The 20,250-nt window shown below is 53.4% G+C and overlaps 1 protein-coding gene across 1 annotated transcript; it reads left to right on the forward strand.

Annotated features, from left to right (window-relative positions):
* Nucleotides 1-4,208: 4,208 nt before the first annotated feature.
* PDK2 (pyruvate dehydrogenase kinase 2) lies at nt 4,209-20,096 on the forward strand. The gene is made up of 11 exons (XM_065910690.1): nt 4,209-4,464; nt 6,271-6,412; nt 13,587-13,658; nt 13,983-14,167; nt 14,642-14,731; nt 14,934-15,011; nt 17,125-17,201; nt 17,293-17,391; nt 17,563-17,670; nt 18,350-18,463; nt 19,014-20,096. Exons 1-11 carry the CDS (start codon nt 4,347-4,349, stop codon nt 19,152-19,154), a joined length of 1,224 nt encoding a protein of 407 aa, XP_065766762.1. The 5' UTR covers nt 4,209-4,346; the 3' UTR covers nt 19,155-20,096.
* Nucleotides 20,097-20,250: the final 154 nt, after the last annotated feature.

A 20,250-nucleotide genomic window follows, 5' to 3' on the forward strand; every position in this document is an offset into this window, starting at 1 on the left:
AAGTTCTATGGCCGAGATAACCGCTCCTGTTCTCAGGGGTGCCCCAGACTTAAGGGATGGTCACCATCACATAACTGAGATTCAGAACATCAGATGAGGAAAAGCCCTGAGTAGACTGTATGGAATCCAAGACAGCTTCTTGATAGACACTGTGCCAGCCTGGGGAAGGAGCAGGAGTAGGGGTGGTGGCATGCAGGGTCTGGAAGAGGCAGGAAACTACTCTGCTGTAGAAGCAGGTAGTCCTGGGTAATGATAGAGTGACGCTGTGTGCACAGGTAGAGAGCTGAGAGCCCTCATCTGGTGGCTACATTCAGATAAGAATCTGTGTTACTGCCTCAGTTTCCCCACAACCAGCCCTAGATACCATGATGGGTAGATCAGATGGTGAACCAGTGACCCAAGGGTGGAAACACTGAAAAGTCCTAGTATCCATTCTCTAGCTCTGGGAGGGAGAACCGGGAGCCCTAGCCTGCTGCAGCTCTTCCAGACACACTTCTGTCCTGAGTTCACAGGTGCAGGGTTGGGTCAAGCTCTCTGTTGCCTCCTCTGTGCCAAGGCTGCAGACTGTGCTTGTGCACCCTGAATGGTGCGTGGACATACGTGTCCCAGCCTCTGCTAGTGCCAAAACCAAGCCTCACAGACCTGGGGGATGGACCAAGGCTGCTTACCCTGTGACTTCTCTGTCCTAAATTGTGTCACAAGTCCTTCTGTTAATTGTTCCCAAGGACCTTTGACAAGAAATATTAGTTGCTTAGTCATCTCCAACTCTTTGTGACCCCATGAACTGTAGCCTGCCAGGCTCCTCTGTCCATGGGATTTCCCAGGCAAGAATACTGGAGTGGGTTGCCATGTCCTTCTCCAGGGGATCTTCCCGACCCAGGAATTGAACCTAAGTCTCCTGCATTGCAGGCAGACTCTTTACCGTCTGAATCACCAGGGAAGTCCTTTTGACAAGGCTGGAAATTACTACTCAGAAAAGCCTAGAGGCAGATCTTCAATTCAGCTTCAGCTGCCTCAGACGACCCCCCTGTGGCAGCTGTCTGCCCTCTACCCTCTCTATGAGAGCCTGCTGCCTCATTTTCTGTGCTGGGATTTGTCATTGACAGTGAGATGTCTAGTTCCTCCAGGAAAACCCCAGCCCCTACCCAGAACTTCCAGACCAGTAACCAGAGACCTCAGTTTGTTCTCCAAATCTGGGTTATTCACTAGGTCAGAAAAAACACACATGTAGGTGGTCAAAGCCCAGCTCAAGTTGATCAGAGTTCAGTGCAACTCAGTTCAGTCCTTTGCCACCACTGAAGAATGAAGTGGGATCTATATATCGCTCTGACCAGTGCACAGGCCCAGCCTCCCATCTCCTGTGAGCACTTGTTTGGATGAAAACATACCATCTGTCTCACACACACTGGCAAAAGTAAGTAGACATTTTCAGGACTGTTGTAGCTATACTTTCATGAAAGAAACATACTGGCAGAGATCCAGCAATGCCCACTTTATAGGAAAAAAACCCTGTATTATGCCAAGCTTATTGAGTTCCTTGGAGCTGCAGTACCTCCAAACACTTTAAAAGAAGTATCTTGGCTCTTGTATCAGTTAAAACAAAATGAAACAAACCATCAGATTATTCTCCCTCTCCTGAGCACAGGGCTGGATTGCACTTCCTAGGTCCTCCTGGTTGGATGATGCCATTCTGGCCAATGAGTTTTCAGCCGGAGGGAAAGGGATCAGTTCTGGGCTGAGACAGTTAATTGCTGGGTGAGACTCTCCCAGTTCTGCTTCTTCCGGCTCTGATGCTGTGGGTGCCTGTGTTGAAATAAAGCTTCTGTCAGTCTGAGTCCCTGAGAACTCCCTACCAACCCAAGTTGTACATAGAGTGGAAAATTTGGGGATTTGCGAGTTTTGTTACTTCCCATCATCTAACCTAACTTGATTGATACACCACTCCACGCCACTCCCATTACCACTCTGCAGGAGAAATTTGATCCAACTCAGAGCCCCCATTAGGAAGTCCAGCTCTAAAGAGAAGATCATAGGAAATCTCTGTCTTATACACATAGCCTCAGAGGTTACGGCCTTCTCCTTGTTACTTTAATTTTGGCAGTAGTAGTAATAGTTGCTATTTATTATTTACTGTGTGCCAGGCACAGGGCTCAGCTTTTTACATATAGGATTTAATATTCTCTTCTGGGCAACTTGAAGACTGCATTCACCAATATCGTCAATGATCTAATTGCTAGCTGGATGGATATTGGTGGTCTTTGATATCTCTGTGGCATGTCTTCCCAGTGACTCCAACTTCTTGTTTCACCTTCTTTTCCCTTCAATGTGCTGTATCTGGTACTGGAGACAGAGCAGTGAATAAGACCAACACAGGCCCGCCCTCACAGAGCTTAAAGCCTAGCTGGGGAGACAGATGAGTCAGCAGATGATTACCATGCTGTGTGTTAAGAGCTAAAATAGTGCTAGATCAGGAGGCCTGAGGAACCTTTGGAGGGAGCCCATAACCCAGCCTGGCCAATGAGTTGTCAGCCGGAGGGAAGGGGACCAGTTCTGGGCTGAGACAGTTAATTGCTGGGTGAGATTCCCAGTTCTGCTTCTCCTGGCTCTGATGCTGTGGAAGCCTGTGTTGAGATAAAGTTTCTGTCAGTCTGAGTCCCTGGGAACGCCCCACCAACCCAAGTTGAACATATAGTGGAAATTTGGGGGATTTGTGTGTTTTGTTACCTGTACTCCATTCAGCTAGCATTTAGGTCATTGATGATTTTGGTGAGTGTAGAAGAATGGGTAGGTGAAAGTGAGAAGAAAGAATGATCCATGGGTAGGAGACATCATTTGCAACAGTGTGGAGATTGAAGTCTGGTTCAAGGCACTAGATAAGTATGGGTGGGACTTGAGCAGGGGAGTGTGGAAGAGATGAGGCCAGAGAGTTAAACCAAAGCAGATCATGTGAGAACTGGAAAGGCTCCAGTAAGAAGTGAAGGCCAAGGCTGAGAGAACGGGAAGTAACACCTTCAGATTTGCAGTGGAAAATGGTACCTGAACCTGTTTCCTCAACTGTAAAATGGTGGTAACAGTAGCACGGTAGAGCTGTCTAGAGAATTCAATGAGATGATGCATGCAAAGAGTGCCTGGCGTATGGGATAGTATTCATTCAGCTAAGAGAGTCCCTTCCATTGTGAAGACTTGCACATAGCTCTGCAGTGGTTATAATTGCAGTCTGTTGTAACTATTTAGTTATTTACTTATGCAGCTCTCTCAAACTGAGAAATGAAATAATCAAGGCAAAAGACCATGTCCCAATCCTGTCTGTGTTTCCTGTTCCCAGCATATAAGCCTGGCAACTATTTGGCACTTGGTGAGTGTGGACCAAAGACTGAAGCAAAAAACACCTCAAGTGGGTGGGATGCGGGGACGGGACAAATCCGGCCAAGAGGACGAGCTATGTTCCCACGAGAGATCCGGGCTGCTGTGAAGTGCCGGCTCTTGGCCTCCAGCACAGGACCTTTCTCTAAGAAAGCCAAGTGCGAAAAAGGTTGCTTTCTCAGGTCAAATGAGTAGAGAATAATAAAATAAAGGTGGTTTTAAAAGTTTATTGTAGCCGCCGCTAGGTGTTAGTGAGGGGGTTGACTCGGAGTTTTTAACTGGAAAAGCAAAATGCTGCCTTGTCCTGAGCTGCTTGGATCTTTGTGGAAGTAGGTGTGTTACACGTCTATATGAGGGATTAGCATGGGCTAGCATCCCGATCCATCCACAGTCCGAGTCACTGTCTTCCAGACTGGGAACCCACCAGACGCCCTGAGGGAGAGCAGGTGGGTGGAGATCAGGACAGGTGGATCGGGCCCTTGTGGGCGGAAGAGGATGCGTTGAAAGCTATCGAACAACCTCGGGGCAGGCAAGGGAAGGAGATTCGGGGAGGGATCGGGGAAACGGAGTGTACGAGGAAAGGGAATAACGGGCCTTTGGGGAGGGAGGGGTTAATCCGGGCTAGGCCGGGAGGAGGAACGCGCGTGGTGACGCCGGGGAGGCGGGCTCTCAGCGCGGGCTCTCAGCGCTGCCTCTCGAAAACAACAGGCCGCTCCGGGCAAACACTGGGTTAAGGGGGCGGGCCCAGGAGGTAGCCACGTGCCGGGGCGAGAGGCTATTGGCTCTCCTGGAGTTGTTTGTGAGACGCCATTAGCGACGTCGGGGCGCCGCAACAAGCCGATTGGCCGGGACTCGGAGCCTAGCTGGGGTCGAGTTGGGGAGGAGGCGGCCGCCGCGGCACCGGGCCGGGCTGGGCTGAGCCGAGCACCAGCGCTGCTCGCGCAGGGTCCAGAGCCCGAGCCCGAGGAGTGGTCGCCACCGCCATGCGCTGGGTCCGCGCGCTGCTGAAGAATGCGTCCCTGGCAGGGGCACCCAAATACATCGAGCATTTCAGCAAGTTCTCCCCATCCCCGCTGTCCATGAAGCAGTTTCTGGACTTCGGTACGAGTGAGCGGGAGGCGGCTGGCCGCTGGGGGGTCTGCGAGGGGCGGGAGTGGGAGTGAAGGAGTCCTGGTCATGGAGGGTTAACTCGGAGGCTAAGGGAGGCCGAGTGACAGGGAAGGTTTGCTTGCAGGAGTTCAGACAGGAAAGAGTTAACGGGGAGGCAGGGGCCGGTCGTGCTTGAAAGGGTTAAGGGCACCCCGGCTGAAGAGACTGGGCTGTTAGGGGGAATTGGGGGGCACTGAGAAGGGGCGTCCACGGTGTCTTCCTGGGTTTTGTGAGGAGTCTTGGAGAGGAAGGGGCGTGAGGCGGTGCCGTTGGAGCAGGAGGTTGTATCCAGGCACTAAAGGGTTACTGGGGATTGTCTTGGCGATTCCTAGAGTAAAGGTCGGAGAGGAAATGGGGGGTGTTGTGGGAGCGACTAGGGGGCATTGCCTGCCCTAGGGGTCTGTTAGCGGGAGGGACTCTTTCAGGTGAGTCAACAGGAGAGGCCCTGACTGGTACACCTCCCCCCACTGAAAGAGCTGGCCCCCAGCTGTCCTGGAGAGCAAGGACACTTGAAGATCAAATCTACTGTGGCCTGGCCATCTGTCCCCAGCTGGGTAGGGGTCCGGGGCACCGTGAAATGGAGTCAGACAGCTTGTACCCATCCTTAGCTGCCCCTGGGTTCCTGGGCCAGGGTCACCTACCACCAGTGTTCTGGAAGTGGCAAGGCTGTGCCAACACGGTGACTGAAACAGGCATTGTGTGGACAGTGTCTGTCCACACGGAATTTCTATGGTGCCAGCTGGGGATTAGAAGGGGTTGCCCAGGTCTCTCAAGAGTTGAGGAGACAGTGCCTGGCTCAGGTTACAGCTGCGTCACTGATGGCAGGGGGCGGGGAGGTGGCAGCCGGGACACAGGGCATCTGTTGCCCGATACTTGTTCACCTGCTTCCCTCCGTATCTGAGCTCCCGCCATGTAGGAAAGCTTCCTGAGCCCACTCCCAGCCTCCAGCAGTTGTCTAGTCCAGACTGGACCCCAGTTAACAGAACTGTCACAGCAGGGAGGCACTCACAGTAGAGTGGTTCACTTGGAGTCCAATGGGTAAAACAGATCTTCAGAGGGATAGTGACACGCCCTGGGTGACAGAGTTAAAGGCAGAACCTGGACTTAGAACCCAGGTCTCCTGACTCTGGGCCATGACCTTATTCAGTCCTCTACCCGCTCTTCATCCTCAAGCCAGACCAAGAGTCTGTAAGTATTTGGGCCCCAGTTCCCTGACCCTGTCTACCTCTCAGGTGGGTGGGCATTAATGTAGGGGCAAGTCTACTGTGGACATAAAGACCACCTGGGCCAAGGTGATGCCGGGACCCTATGGCTGCAGTGGTCTGAGCATAGCTTCCTTCAGCCAGGGAAGCTCATCTCAAGGTAGGATGGGTTTCCCAGGCTCCTCTGCCCACCTGACTCAAGCCCCGCAATGTGAGTGTCTACTAGGAGGGAAAAGAAAGAGAAGAAGTGAGAGAACTCGGGCTGGAGGCAGCACCCAGTGGGCCCAGGGTGGTCCTGTCCCCTGTGGTTGAAGGCAAGCAGGATTCAGCTGGAGGTGGGGAAAGGACACAACCTCCCTGAGGGTTAGGCTGGGTAGTGTGGTGGTCACTGCTTGGGTCAGGAGGGGTCCTTATCCTGTGCCTCCTTGTCGTCTTGTCTCTTCTGAACCCTCAGGAAATGAAGTATTTAGTGACCTGACCCCCTTCGCCACCACTCAGAGGTCTTCTGGCTCCAGTGCTTTGTAACTCTTAGGCTCACCTTTCCCTCTCCCACCAGGGTCCAGCAATGCCTGTGAGAAAACCTCGTTCACTTTCCTCAGGCAGGAGCTGCCTGTGCGCCTGGCCAACATCATGAAGGAGATCAACCTGCTTCCTGACCGGGTGCTGAGCACACCCTCGGTGCAGCTGGTACAGAGCTGGTGAGACCCTCAGCTAGATCCCCGTGCCCCCCCACTCCATTGTCAGATGCCTGATGTTCCCAGCCTTGCAGGAGGTGGGGCAAGAGGAGAGGCACGGGGACTTTTGAGAAGTAGGGGAGTTCTCACAGTCAAGTGGGAATCCTAGGCCATAGCAGGGACTCAGATCATGCTTCCAGCCTCCGTGTCTCTGAGACAGCCCTATACCCACCACCCTCCATTCTCTGGAAGAGGAAATCATCATTTTCATACCAAAACCCAAATCAGGCTCATTTGCCACCAGCCCTGACCCTGAGAATCTAGCACCTGTTGGATAACATCTAGCTGGGGCAACTTGGTGGGAAACAGGAAGAAGTGAATCTTCAAATTGTATGATCCAAACAAATCAGCCTGTTTGGGATGTTGGAAAACACTCAAATAGACACAAGCTTGGCACAGTACCAACCCCAGAGAGCTTTAGACGAGCAAAGACCAAAAGTTTATTGCACACAGCAGCAGTAGCAGAGATAAATTCTCAGTAAAGTTTACTCAAAAACTTTGTCCAGGGATAAGTATTAAAAACTGAATGACATTAACCAAAGGCCAATCACATGAAGAATAAACAAAAATCTGCTCTGTAACTGGGGGTGTGAGTAGCTAATCGTGGTTAATCTTCAGTGGCATGTGTGCAGAAATCTTTTGCCTGTTGTTCTGGCTGTGGCAGGTCTGGTACTACTGTGGTTTCCTTTTCGATTCGGGGCATCCACACCTACTTGGAGCTCAGTGCTGTGTTAGGTTAGGGAAACAGCAGCAGCAGCTGCTGCTCAGGAGCCATCATCTCATGGGGAGAATAAAAGAGGCAAACTTAAGAGCTCCATATAGTGGCCGGAAGTAAGCGACCGAAGAGTTTGTTTTATTTAAGTTAATAGCGAAATAATGTTGCTTTAAAATAACATTGGTTTCTTCCCCTCATTGCAGAATGCTCGCTTTGACATTCGGAGAACACAGAAAAGTAGATAAAAGAAAATGTCAATTATTTCCCTCCACCCTTTAACCAAACATTCAGGTTTTGTAAGTTCCCTTTATTGATGCCCTTCCAGCTTTTCTCTGTGCATGAATGTGCTATAAATGCCTTATTCTCACTCAATGAGGATAAAGTAAGAAAAGACCAGGCACATGGTCTGTGCGCAGTGAATTTCAGTTGAATCAGAACACTGTGGGGAAGTTGAAATGGAGGCAGAGAAGAGGTGACATGTCACTGGAACTTATAAGTTGCCTAAGTGAACTTTGACCTAGAAAGGAGGGAAGAGCATTCAGACCAGAGGAACTGCTTGTGCAAAGGTGTGGAGGCAGGAGAGAGCCTGGCTAGGGCATCTGAGCACTCACTTTATGGACAGAGTACTGTTACTGCAAGTGATGAAGGTGGGTGGGAAGACAGAGGGCAGAGCCTGATTTTCACGTGGCACAATGAGGTCACCGCTCACTGGGGCCTATCCCTTAGAGGTCCACCAGGACCTCTGAGCCAACCGGCATTTCCTGCCGTGGGGCAGCGTGGAAGGCACGGGGAGGAGACAGAAGGTGCCATCTGTTCTCTCCAGCCCTCCTCCGGCTCTGTCCAGCTGAGTGACCTGGCTGCCTCTCCAGCTGGTCCTTAACTCCAGGACAGGGCTTCTCGGGCCCCTCCTTGGACACTTGTTTCCTTGAAGAGTCAGGAGATGTGGGGAGGGAGGGCAGGGAGGTGCTGATTGCCCGTGATGCCCCCAAGGCCCGTAGAGCCCCTTCTTTTTTAAAAAAATATTCATTTCTTATGTGGCTGTGTTGGGTCTGAGCTGTGGCATGTGGGATCTTCCTTGTGTCCTGGGGGGTCTTTCACTGCGGCACGTGGATTCTCCATTTGCAGTGCAAGGGCTCAGTAGTTGCAGCGCACAGGCTGAGTTGCTCTGTGTCATGTGGGATCTTAGTTCCCTGACCAGGGATCGAACCCATGTCCTTTGCATTGCAAGGCAGATTCTTAACCACTGGACCGTCAGGGAAGTCCCAGAGTCCCTTCTTGAAAATCAGTTACTCATGTCCGGGCTTGGCCTGACTTAATTCTTCTCTCAAAGCTGGGAAGTAATGACCAGCAGCAGCAGGAGAGAGTGAAGTGAGACAAGAGGGAATGCTTCCCAGTGGATGATTGATTTAGAGGAGAGCACACGGAGGTGTTGCTTGAGTGTTCTGACACAATGAAGAGACAGCCTGCTGAGACTGTTTGCAGAGAATGGGCATCAAATGCAGCAAGAGGGATTGTGGTCTGAGGCAAGGAAGAACTTCCTGAGACAGACCTCCCTCTCCATGAGAACCCCCTTGCCAGCTTGCATGATGGAGGTGGTGAAGGTAGGCAGTTCGACAAGAGGAAGGGGAAAACCTACCAGAGAGCTTGGCAAGAGGGCTACTAGCCTCAGAGACCGATGAGTGAGCAGTAAAACCTTTCCTTTGGAAATGGACAAGACTTGTGCAAATGCTCTCGGTAATAGTGGTGGCAATAGTTAACACGTGGCAACAGCTAGTGGAGTTTCTACTCAGCTGGGGAGAGGGTCTAGGCAGGTGGATAAGTGAAGAATTCCTGTTTCTAAACAAACCTGATGTATTATTTCAACTGGCCTGACTTGAGGTCATGGGACCCTGTTTTGGAGGTGACTGGAAGGTGAGGGAAAGCCCTGGGTGTGGCACCCACGCCTGACTTTGAGACTTGGCTTTTGTGCCTGCTGGATATTTAACGTTTGGCCAACCACATGGCCCCTCTGAGTCTCAGCTTCCTCATCTGTAAAATGGGTGAGATGCCACTGCTGGATGTGGAAGTACATGAACTCTACACACGAGTGATGTCTGTGATCTTCTGGCAGCGGCACCTTCTGGCCAAAGATGATGTGCTGTGGCAGACGTTCTCTTAAGAGTGCAGTCTTGGTGGTGGACGACAATGACAGAGGCAGACACCCCTGGAAGGCCTGCTGGCCATCAGGACCTGCTCTGAGCATGTCCTTACTCATTTACCCTTCACAACAACCTTGCGGAGTAGGCCTTTTTATCATCCCTGTTTTGTAGATGAGGAAACTGAGGTTCAGAGACATTAAGAAACTAGCCTGAGCTCATCAGGTAGTAAGTGGTAGAGCCAGGATTCCAACCCAGGCTGTGTGATCTGGGGGCTGTGCTTGCAAAGGAAAGGGAGTGAGCCGTGTTCTGGAGGAGTCAGATATTTCTAAGCAAAGCATGTCAGCAGGAAAGTAGATTTTCTTACAGAGATTATTTGATGGCTAGTGTTGCGGGGGCACAGAGGGGTAACCTTTACATCTCGCAGGGGAGAGTGATAGGCTGACAAAGGGCATGGAGTTTGGGGATGTATCTGGAAAAATGGAGGCTTGAGTAATAGTTGCAGAGTAGAATCAAATGACAGTGAGTCACTCCTGTGGCTAGTAGTGTCTTTGCAGGGGTGTAGTATGGGAAGGGGGTGAGAGTGGATACCACGGCACATTCTCATGAACCTCCCTTGCCTCAGCAAGGTGTGTGGACACCAAACCCAGTAGTCTTTGCCCTTGAAAAGAATGACCGCCTCACTGGTTCCGGGCACCCAGGGCCTGCTCTGTGCCAGGCCTGGGGCTATAGCCAAAACCTGCCATTGAATCCCTCAGCCATCACTTATGTAATCCGAGTGGATCGGCCACCAGCATCGCCTCCTCTGATCTACTCCTGTTGCTGCGAAGCCCACTTCACACACTGGGACCAGAGAGCAGCACTGTCAGCAAAGGGGCCCTGGCTCAGGGCCGTGCCCAGCGCCCCTCCACAGGCAGCTTCCAGATACCAGCACATCTCCACCTCTCCCCTCTTCGCAGGGCCTCTTCCTTGTTTACACCCTGGTCCCCAGCAACTGTGGACACACACCCCCACAGGCGTCCAGACTCACACAGGCTCCCCACTCCTCTGCCCACACAAGCCTGCGTGTGCCTCTTCCCACTCTGCCAGGTATTCATTCCGACATCCCTACACCCAGGCTCACCCACACACACTCACACAGGCATACACATGCTCCCTCCTCTCACCAAATTCTACCCCTCCCACCTGCCAAATCCAGGGCTCTGGATTGGCTGGAAAGCCCCAGAAGGCAGGGTTTGAGGTCTCCACATGACTTGGTAGAGGGGAGGGGAGGACACACCAGATGTCACCCAGGAAGTCCTGGGCAGCCTTGCTTACTGCTGAGGTCACCAGGCCAGGCCTTGCCTAGTGCTTCACGTTGGCTCCACTGCCTGTTCTGCCAGGCCCAGGGCAGGTGACGCATCTATCATTGCATCACTGCTCCAGACTGTCCGTGTCTAAGCCTAGCTCTTTCTCTGACCGTCCAGGGTGGGCCGTTCTGGAGCCAACATCACTCCCTCCTTTCCCTTTTCAGGACCACGGGTAAGGTCTTGTCTGCCAGACTCTTGAGGGGTTTCAGGCCCAGTCACGGTTCCCCTGGGAGAATTCTTGTCATCCTCTCCTCTCCCTTCCGGGAGTATACCCAGGACCACTCCCCTGATGGAATGTCCCCCAGAGGAAGGCGGGCGGAGATTCTAATCTTTGCTTCACAATCCAGGAGACTGAGGCCTGAATGAAGCTGCAGCTCTCCCCAGAGCCCTGCCAGCTGGCACTCCCACTGCCAGTCCATCCTGGTGCCCTTTGTTTTACTTCATGCCACCCCCCTTGGTGGTTCATTAGGCAGCCACGGGGGGTGGGGCCAGCAGCGAGAGCTCTCATCCTGTCACCAACCCCCAGTCCTGGCCCAGCTGGTCAGAGCCGTGTAGTTCCAACCTGCTCCCTCTCTGTTTTGCCCCCTGGGTCTTGGGAAGGGGTCCCAGGGCACCTACCCCCCAGCTGGTCTCCTTTCTCTCCTGTCTCTGTCTGTTGCTACCATTACATACTTGCAGGTCTTCCTCTCAAATCCCCTCTCCCTCTAAGAATCACATGAGCCTGAAGCTTTCTCTTGGGCATAGGATCCAGGGATCTGGAGTAACACAGGCCTGTGAGAGAGCATTCCGGCTCTGTATGTTGACTTCCTCATCTGTAAAATGGGTCCAGCAGTAACATACCCCCCACAGGGTCATTGTGGAGGTTTAATTAGGGGAGCATAGAGCAGAGCCCTAGCACAAGGCCAGCACCGGTAGACACTGGTTGCCCTCACCATGGACATCAGCAGCATCACTGTTAGGACCGGTGTAGACTGTGAGCACTTGGCCATGTGGTGTAGACTTGGCATCAGACAGACCTGGGTTTGAATCCCAGTGTGAATGCATACTGTGTGACCTGAAACATATTATCTGCCCTCTCTGAGCTGATTTCCTTATCTGCAAAAGGGGGAAATAGCACATGCTCATGAAGGCTCCTGGGAGAGGAAAGCCCCTGCATAGACTCTGAGCACAGGTGAGCACTGATGGTCCCTGGGTAAGCGGCGGCTATTGTTATTCCAGGAATTCTGAGGTGAGGGCGTAGGAGGGCTGCTCTGACTGTCTGCTGGGGCTCTGAGGATGGTGAGGGGGTTCCAGGGAGAGCTGATCACGTCTGCTACGAGTGACTCTGCCACCTCCTGCCAGGCGCTGTGCTGGGCCCTGTGCGGGGAGGGCAGGCGGCAGCAGCAGGGCTGGGAAAGCCCCATCTGTTCTCCGTGGCTGTCCAGAGCATGACAGGTTCAAACATGGTGTGATTCAGAGCCTGTGCCCAGTGTAACCAAGAGGAGTGTGTCACGTGCCACCTGGGAACTAAGAGGGTGCCCTCAGCTGTTGACAGTGTCTGAACCACTGTTCATAACAAGAGCAAGCATTTAGAGTACTCACTCTTTGCTGGGCACTGTGTTAATTATCACATTTCATTCTCACCAAAAAGCAGTGATAGCAGTAGGTACAATACCCTCCCTTTTTCTGATAAGGAAACTCAGGCCCAGAGAGGTTCCGTGACTTCCCAGAGCCACACAGCTCAAAGTGGAAAAGCCCAGGCTGGGACTTGGCAGAGCCAGCCTCAAAGCTAGCTCTTTCACTGTCTTCTCTTCCGGGGTAAGCAAGAGAGAGGAGAGTGGCAGTAGGTGAAGGGAGCAGGGCATTCCAGGCAGAGAGAACCACAGGACCAGGGGGCTGAGCCCTTTTGAGCAGCCAGCACTGTATAGTGGCAGGAGCGCTGGAGGCCTGCCTTCACTATATCACCTCCCAGCTGCGGAACTGCCTCAGGCCTCAATTGAGGAGACTGTGAAATGGGGCTGATTCCTGCTGTTCTTACTGTTAAGGTCAAAGCCCTGCATACATGGGACTTTGGATTATGGTGGGACCTCTTCTAGAAGGACTGTTAGGCCCCCAGGGCCCTCCCTGGTCAGACTCTAGTGGCCCCTCTTCCTGCCAGCCCAAGTGTTTCTGCCAGAGAGAGGCTCAACTGTCTGCCTTCCCCAAGAGAGTGAGCTGCTGCGGGCTGGGGTGTTAGTAGGAAAGCAGTGACTCCCTGCCTCACAGTGGGGACGGGGGGACAGTGGCTCCAGTTTGGAAGCATCTAGGCAGCTGGGCCCCTTCAGGCTCTCCGTGGGCTCCAGCCCCACCCCGTGTCAGAGCTGGGCATGCCCAGCCCCCACCAACTCCCCCCCACCTCGTTTTTCCCACCCACCATTTAAAATCCAGTTCCCTAGGAACTGGGAACAGGATGACAGCTCCTGGTGTCCAGAGTCAGTGTGTGAGGTTGTCTCCTTGAACCCCTGCTCTGTGAGAGCGCCGGGCTGGCCCCTGGGATATAGCAGCCACCCTGCAGGCAGACACTCGGTCTGTTTCCATGACGGCGGGGGAGGCTTGAGTGCCTTGCTGTCACCGCTGGTCTTGGGCAAGGCCCCCTCCCCAGTGTGGGCCTCAGTCTTCTCACCAGGAGCCCCGTGGGTGGGGTGGCCACCAAGCCCCTTCGAAGACTGCTCTTCTAGGACAGCAAAGCAAAGGCCTCTGAGAACCAACGAATTAGAGGTTTTCTTGCACAATAAGTTTACTGTGTTGTCGGGGATGGAACAGATGGAGCACAGTGAGGAAATTTGTGATGCAGCTTGTCAACCCGTGCTGCCCACTCTGCGTTGCCCCCTGGAGGCACAGGGCAAACGTTGGGTCAGCAGAGTCGGGTGGGCAGGGGCCTGGCCCTGAGCTAAGGTGATGCCCCCTCCCCTCCTGCACAGGTATGTCCAGAGTCTCCTGGACATCATGGAGTTCCTGGACAAGGACCCTGAGGACCATCGGACCCTGAGCCAGTGAGTGAGGCCCTGGCTGGGGGCGGGAGGGCAGGTGTGAGCCGCAGCCCCAGGGGCAGAAATGCCCGTAGGATGACGGAAATGTCCCTGTCCTTGGGTGTATCCAGGGTGAGCGGGGAGACAGCGCTCAATCCTGGTGTGTCTGATGCGGGGGGACCCAGGACCCACCCGGTGGAGCTGCCAGGCAGGCAGTGGGAGGTCTGGGCAGCCTTCAGGAGGAGTGGGCTGGGAAGAGTCGAGTGGGTGAAGGCAGTGTGGAGAGAAGGGCAGAGCAGGGAGAGTCTGAGGGTGTCCCAGAGCCAACGTCTACCCCCCACCCCGCAGGTTCACCGACGCCCTGGTCACCATCCGGAACCGCCACAATGACGTGGTGCCCACAATGGCTGAGGGCGTGCTGGAATACAAGGACACCTACGGCGACGACCCCGTCTCCAACCAGAACATCCAGTACTTCTTGGACCGCTTCTACCTCAGCCGCATCTCCATCCGCATGCTCATCAACCAGCACAGTGAGCGGGCGCAGGGCCGTTCAGTGTTCAGAGGTTTACAGAAAGCGAAACTGTGTCACTTCTTTCTGTGGTACTCATGACAATCTCGTTACACTTGGAAACAGGTGGTTTTCTAGAGCTTCTTATTCTAGGAGAATTAACTATGAGTGTTGCGAAATCATTGCCAATCATTAAATACACAAGATGGTAAAAATTATTTTAACGTATAGTAAAAGAGAAGAATTAAATATAATATAGAATGTGTGGGAACGAGGCTTCTGAGAAGAAGAATGTTTCAGGCCTGCAAAGGTCCAAAACTGGCCTGATTCGAGGTTGTAGGGTCTGGTCAGAGGAGAGGGGGTTGGAGGGTGGGGAGACGGTGTTAGGGTCAGAAGTGTTAGAGAGAGAGGTGGAGTCCTGGAGAGCCAGAGGAAGGAGGGAGGGAGCGCTGAGGCACACGGCCCCGCCAACTGCGCCCACTGTTTCTGCCTGTAGCCCTGCTCTTTGATGGCAGAACCAACCCTGCCCACCCCAAACACATCGGCAGCATCGACCCCAACTGCAACGTCTCTGAGGTGGTGAAGGGTGAGTCATCCTCAGTGTGCCTGGCCCACAGAGGAGCCCGAGTGAACCCCCAAGTTTACCTGGCCAGAGGGTGACCCATTCCCCAGTGGGTGAGGGCCACATGCCCATGGGTTTAATGTTGGTGACACCCACTGTAGATACCAAGAGAATTGCCTGCTGGGGGGAGGCCACCCATTCCCTGATGACCCCCTGCTTCTTTCAGATGCCTATGACATGGCCAAGCTCCTGTGTGACAAGTATTACATGGCCTCTCCTGACCTGGAGATCCAGGAGATCAATGGTGAGTGAATAAGGCTGTGTGTGTCTAAGAGCTGCGGACATGGGAGAGGGAAGTGAGGTAGGAGTCAGGAAACGAGGGAGATGCAGAGCTATTATTATATTACTATTACTAATTTATCTAGTAAATATTTATTAAGCAGTAAACACAACAGGCAAGGTCCCTGTTCCCATGGAGCTCACATTCTTGGTGTTGGGGAGGTTGGAGAATGGGGCCTTTAACCAGTGAGTGAATAATAAGCTAATTTCAGGTCATGATATGTGACAGGAAGGAAACAAAATGAAATAACCTGACAGTCATGGGTAGGAGCAGTGTATTAGATGGGATGTCAGTTTGGCTGTCTTCCCGGAATCCAAAAATGCTTAATTTGAGAGACAGGTTTTCCTCTCGCTAGCCCCTGGGATAGAATGATCAAAGCCAGCTATACCCCCTCACGTCTCCGTTCCAGCCTGGCGAAGTTTTGGGAAAGAGGATGTGGACGGCAGGGCCTGGGAGTTGATCATACCACTTCCCTAAGTCTCCCAGCTGCAGAGGAGGCTGAGAATTTAGTCTCTAGCTGAGCAGTTACATGCTAGTTAAAACTTTGGGGGAGGTAGGCGTCTATTACTAAAAGAAGAAAGGGAATGATGGACACAGAGGATGGCTACAAGGATCCTACTTTGGATGGAGTAGTTGAGAACCAGAAGGACCAGTGTGGTGGGGTTAGGAGATTGAAGGGGTGAAGGGCGGGAGAGAGAAGCTGGGCACGCAGGGCCCGTGGGCTACAGACGGGAGCTGGGATTTTGAGAAACCACTGGAGGTTTGAGGCACAGTCATGACAGGATCTGAGTAACATTCTAAAGATATTTAGAGGTTGGAGGAGGCAGGAGAGGACCCAGGAAGACCAGTTAGGAGGTCACTGCAGATTTAGGCAAGGGGAGGGGAAGACAGCAGAGAGGAAAAGAAGGGGGTGAAGTGGATAAAGACCTTGGAGGTGGAGGGGTGAGGAGGACCAGAGACCTGGAAGTTACCTCTCCCCTCCCCACCACCACCCTGCTCCTCAGCCACTCTGGCCTGTGCACCAGAAACCTAAGGCATTCATGCCTTATGCCTGCAAGTCACGCTGCCCATATCCTAGTCTTCCCTTAAGAGCCCATTCAAGTTCAGCTCCTCTGAAAAGCCTCCCCAGAGCTCCCAGAGAGGAGTTAGGCCCTGCCTGCCCCAAGTGGACCTCTAAATTGCACTGTTTAAATTACTTGGGGGCAGAAACCAAAGGGCAGAGACAGGCCACTTTACTTCCGGATCCCCAGGGTCAGGCCCAGAGCCCTGCACACAGTTCTGGGTACAGCACCTGATGTGAAAGTGAGGTGTGCATTTCTCTGTCTAGACTTGAATTTCTGAGAGGGTAGGGCTGAATTTTATTCAGTTTTTTGTCTCCACTTGTCCAGCACAGGGCCTCAGATTCCCTCATTCATTGATCCATTGCACATTTATTGAGCTTCTGCTACATACAGAGCTCTGTGCCAGGCACCAGGAAGATACGCAATCCCTAAAACCAAGAAACTCTCCAGGTTAGAATGATTCTTAGGAAGTAGGATGCTGGTGTCAGGATCACCTGGGTAGCCCCCTCCCCTCTCCCCTGAGTGAAAAAACTCTCCAGGGGATTCTGGTATCAAGGTGAATGCTAGTAGGCTAAGTATAGCATAGATGGATAGATACTGTTTGAGTGGATAAATGATGAATAGATGGATAGATAAACAGTGGATGAATGGAAGGATGGATCTGTACTCTGAATGAATGGATAGATGGAAAAGATAGACATTTGAACAGATGAATAGACTGGAAGACAATTGGGTGGTTGGATGTGTAGATAGAGGAATGAGTAGATGTTGAATGGATATGATTGATGAATGGGTGGATACTGGGTGGATGGATGGATAGACACTGCGTGATGGATGGATATTACATGGAGAGGTAAATGGATGAATGGACACTGAATGAATAGATGGATGAATGAATGAGCAGATGGATGGACAATGGATGGTGGTTGAGTGCTGGGTGTTAGATGCTGGTGAATGAATGCTGAATGGTGACCTCTTGACAATCTCCTGATCTTTGGTCTGGACTTCTCTGGCAGCATCCAACTCCAAACAGCCAATTCACATGGTTTATGTCCCCTCCCACCTCTACCACATGCTTTTTGAACTCTTCAAGGTGAGGAGACTGGGGGATGTTCCTTTGTGAGGGTGGGGGGTGGTTAGGTCTAGGCTGCTGTCACTGTATCTTATCATGTTTTCTACTACAGAATGCCATGCGAGCAACTGTGGAGAGCCACGAATCCAGCCTCACTCTTCCACCTATCAAGGTCATGGTGGCCTTGGGCGAGGAAGATCTTTCCATCAAAGTATGTGACCCTTGACTTTGAGGCCCAGAGAGCAGTGGTATGGAGACTTCCCTCCTGCCAGGAGATGGGCTTAGGGAAGACAGTGGGGGTGAAGAAGACCTGAGAAGATCAGGGATGGGGTGTGGAGAAAACCGAGGTCTAGAGACCCTGACACGTCCTGTCTTCCCCCAGATGAGTGACCGAGGTGGGGGTGTTCCCTTGAGGAAGATTGAACGACTCTTCAGTTACATGTACTCCACAGCTCCCATGCCCCAGCCTGGCACCGGGGGAACCCCACTGGTGAGCTGGCTTCACTCCAGTTCCCCCCGACCTCCTGAAGAATGCGTGTCAGTCTTCTTGTCTCTTCTTATCAAATTGTCACTCATGCCCATCACTTGCTTCCCTACCTCCCATGGCCCCCCCACGGGAGGCTGTAGGCTGTGTGTGATGTCAGTCCCCTCTTCGGAGTCTGGGCCTCCTTGTTCCTCCTCCCTCTCCCCAGCCTGCACCTCCCTACCTATCTGTGGGTGTCTGTCTGTCACCTTTCCTCAGTTCTCCCTGTCCTCTCTCTCTCTCCACAAGCAACTACCTCTCTCTTGGCATTATTCAGCTCACCAGCACCTCCGTGTCCATTCCCAGTGGAATAGGCGGGGCCAAGTGTGGGAAATAGAGACAAAGAGGTGCCCGGTGATCTGTGCAGACCCCTGACTACCAGAGCCAGCCTCCTCTCCTGCCCTGGCCTGCTCCCCACCCCCACCATGCCCTGCATCCTTCCTCCCTCCACTGGACTGATTCCCCTCTCCCCACCATCCCCATCTTGTCTCCGAGCTGTCCCTCTCTCCTGTCCCCTCCTCACCCTGGTGCTGGGAGCCCCCTGTACGACCCCAGCTGAGCCGTCCTCACTCCGCATATAGGTCCCTGCAGCTCCAGGGAGCCCAGGCCCAGTGTCTCACTGCGCTCCCTTCTCGCCTCCTTGCAGGCTGGCTTCGGGTATGGGCTCCCCATTTCCCGCCTCTATGCCAAGTACTTCCAGGGGGACCTGCAGCTCTTCTCCATGGAGGGCTTTGGGACCGATGCTGTCATCTATCTCAAGGTGAGGGCCCCTGCCTGCAAACCCCACCCAAGGGGTGGGGGTGGGTTGCTGACAGGTCGGGCCCATTCTTAGGCTTCTTTTCCATCCCTCCAATCTTTTCCTGATTTCAGACAGAGAATCAGAGCAGGGCTATAGTTCCCCAGCCACCAGGCGCTCCTGAGTTGGCAGGCAGTTTCAGGGAGTCTGTGGTGCAGGAGTAAAGACCCTGTTCTGGGAAGCCTTGACTTGTGAGGAACCATGGAGAACTCATTCAGCTCAGGGGGCGACTGAGGCCCAGAGCTGGTGACCTTGTTCAAGGTCACCTCCTCCCTCTCCCTCCCTGACCTTTAAAGTGAACAGCCTTTTTAAACGGGCAGGAGCAAGCCACCGAAGGGACAGACGCTTTCATGGGTCTTTCTGGTTTAGTCATCTCAGCCAGTGTGGCGCCTGGCTGGGCTGACTTGTGGGCCACAGTTAGTGGCCAGTGGAGCCCACCGTTGGGCAAGGGTGGTCTTCCAGGGAGTGGGCAAGGTGCAGGAAAGCAGGAGAGGCTGACCCTGATGCCCCTCAGGCCCTGTCCACGGACTCAGTGGAGCGCCTGCCTGTCTACAACAAGTCAGCCTGGCGCCACTACCAGACCATCCAGGAGGCCGGCGACTGGTGTGTGCCCAGCACGGAGCCCAAGAACACGTCCACATACCGCGTCAGCTAGGAGCTGCCCCACTCACCTACACCCAGGAGAATGGACTGCTGTCTCTGGGTCCGGCCACCGTGGTGACCCTCCCCATTCCCCGCCCCCCCAGGTGCAGGAGACTCTCCCTGTTGACCAGCTTCTGTCTCTTTGGAAATCACTGCAGTGACCAGTCTGTGGTGGCCCCTAAGTGCCAATCTCTGTCTCCATGGAGACCCCTTGGTGGTCTCCCTGGGTCCAGTCTCTGTGGGCAATGCCTGAGGATTGGAGGATGTCTCCATCCTGATGGGGTGTTCCAGAGATACGTTTCCATGCCAGTCTTCCTCTCTGAGCCCAGAGCTGCCACTTCTCTGCCAGGGGCCCTCGGTCCCCCTCACTGCCCACCACGGCCCTGGCCTTCCAAGTGGACGCCCCTGCTTGCCTTACTGTCCTGGCCCATGCCGGTACCCTGGCGCTGGTCTGGTGTCAGTGTCGGGAAGGGGCCAGGTGCCTGCCACATCTGGGGTAGTGGGAGGGGACCCCTGACTGGGGATCTGGTCCTATAGTCTCTCTCTCCTCTCTAAGATCAAAGTTAGGAGGGAGGGGGTTTCTCACCTGGGGCTCACCCCTAAAGCCGAATAATCTGGGAGGACACAGAGGTCAGCCGCCCAGCCTCTCCTCCCTGTCGGTAACCCCAGCAATGTTTCTGCCACCTCCAGAGCCCTTCCCCTGCATGTCCTCATGTGCATACACCTACCCATCACCCACAGTCCCCCCTGAGCAGACCCCAACTCCCACTGTGCCTGGACATGGCGTGTGCTTGGGGTGGCTTTCTCCCTAGAATGTTGTGTGTATATAGCTAGTTTTATAGCCCCGAATGCCCCTACCCTTCCCCTTAGCACACAGGGGGTTAAAGTTGTGTGCTCCTCCCAGTGGCTATGATGGTGACAGTGACATCTACAGTAAAGAGGAGATGGAATGAGACTGCGGCCCATCTGCTTTCCTGGGGGAGGGAGATCCTCTTGTACAAATGTATGCAGACTGCAGTCCCTGTGACCAACACGTGATGTGCTCCGGACATGACCCAGTGCATGCCAAGTGCAACAGTGGCCACGGCCGTCCGTTCAGAACGCTTGAC

The sequence above is a fragment of the Muntiacus reevesi genome, chromosome 18, assembly GCF_963930625.1.
Source record: "Muntiacus reevesi chromosome 18, mMunRee1.1, whole genome shotgun sequence".
Taxonomy (NCBI): domain Eukaryota; kingdom Metazoa; phylum Chordata; class Mammalia; order Artiodactyla; family Cervidae; genus Muntiacus; species Muntiacus reevesi.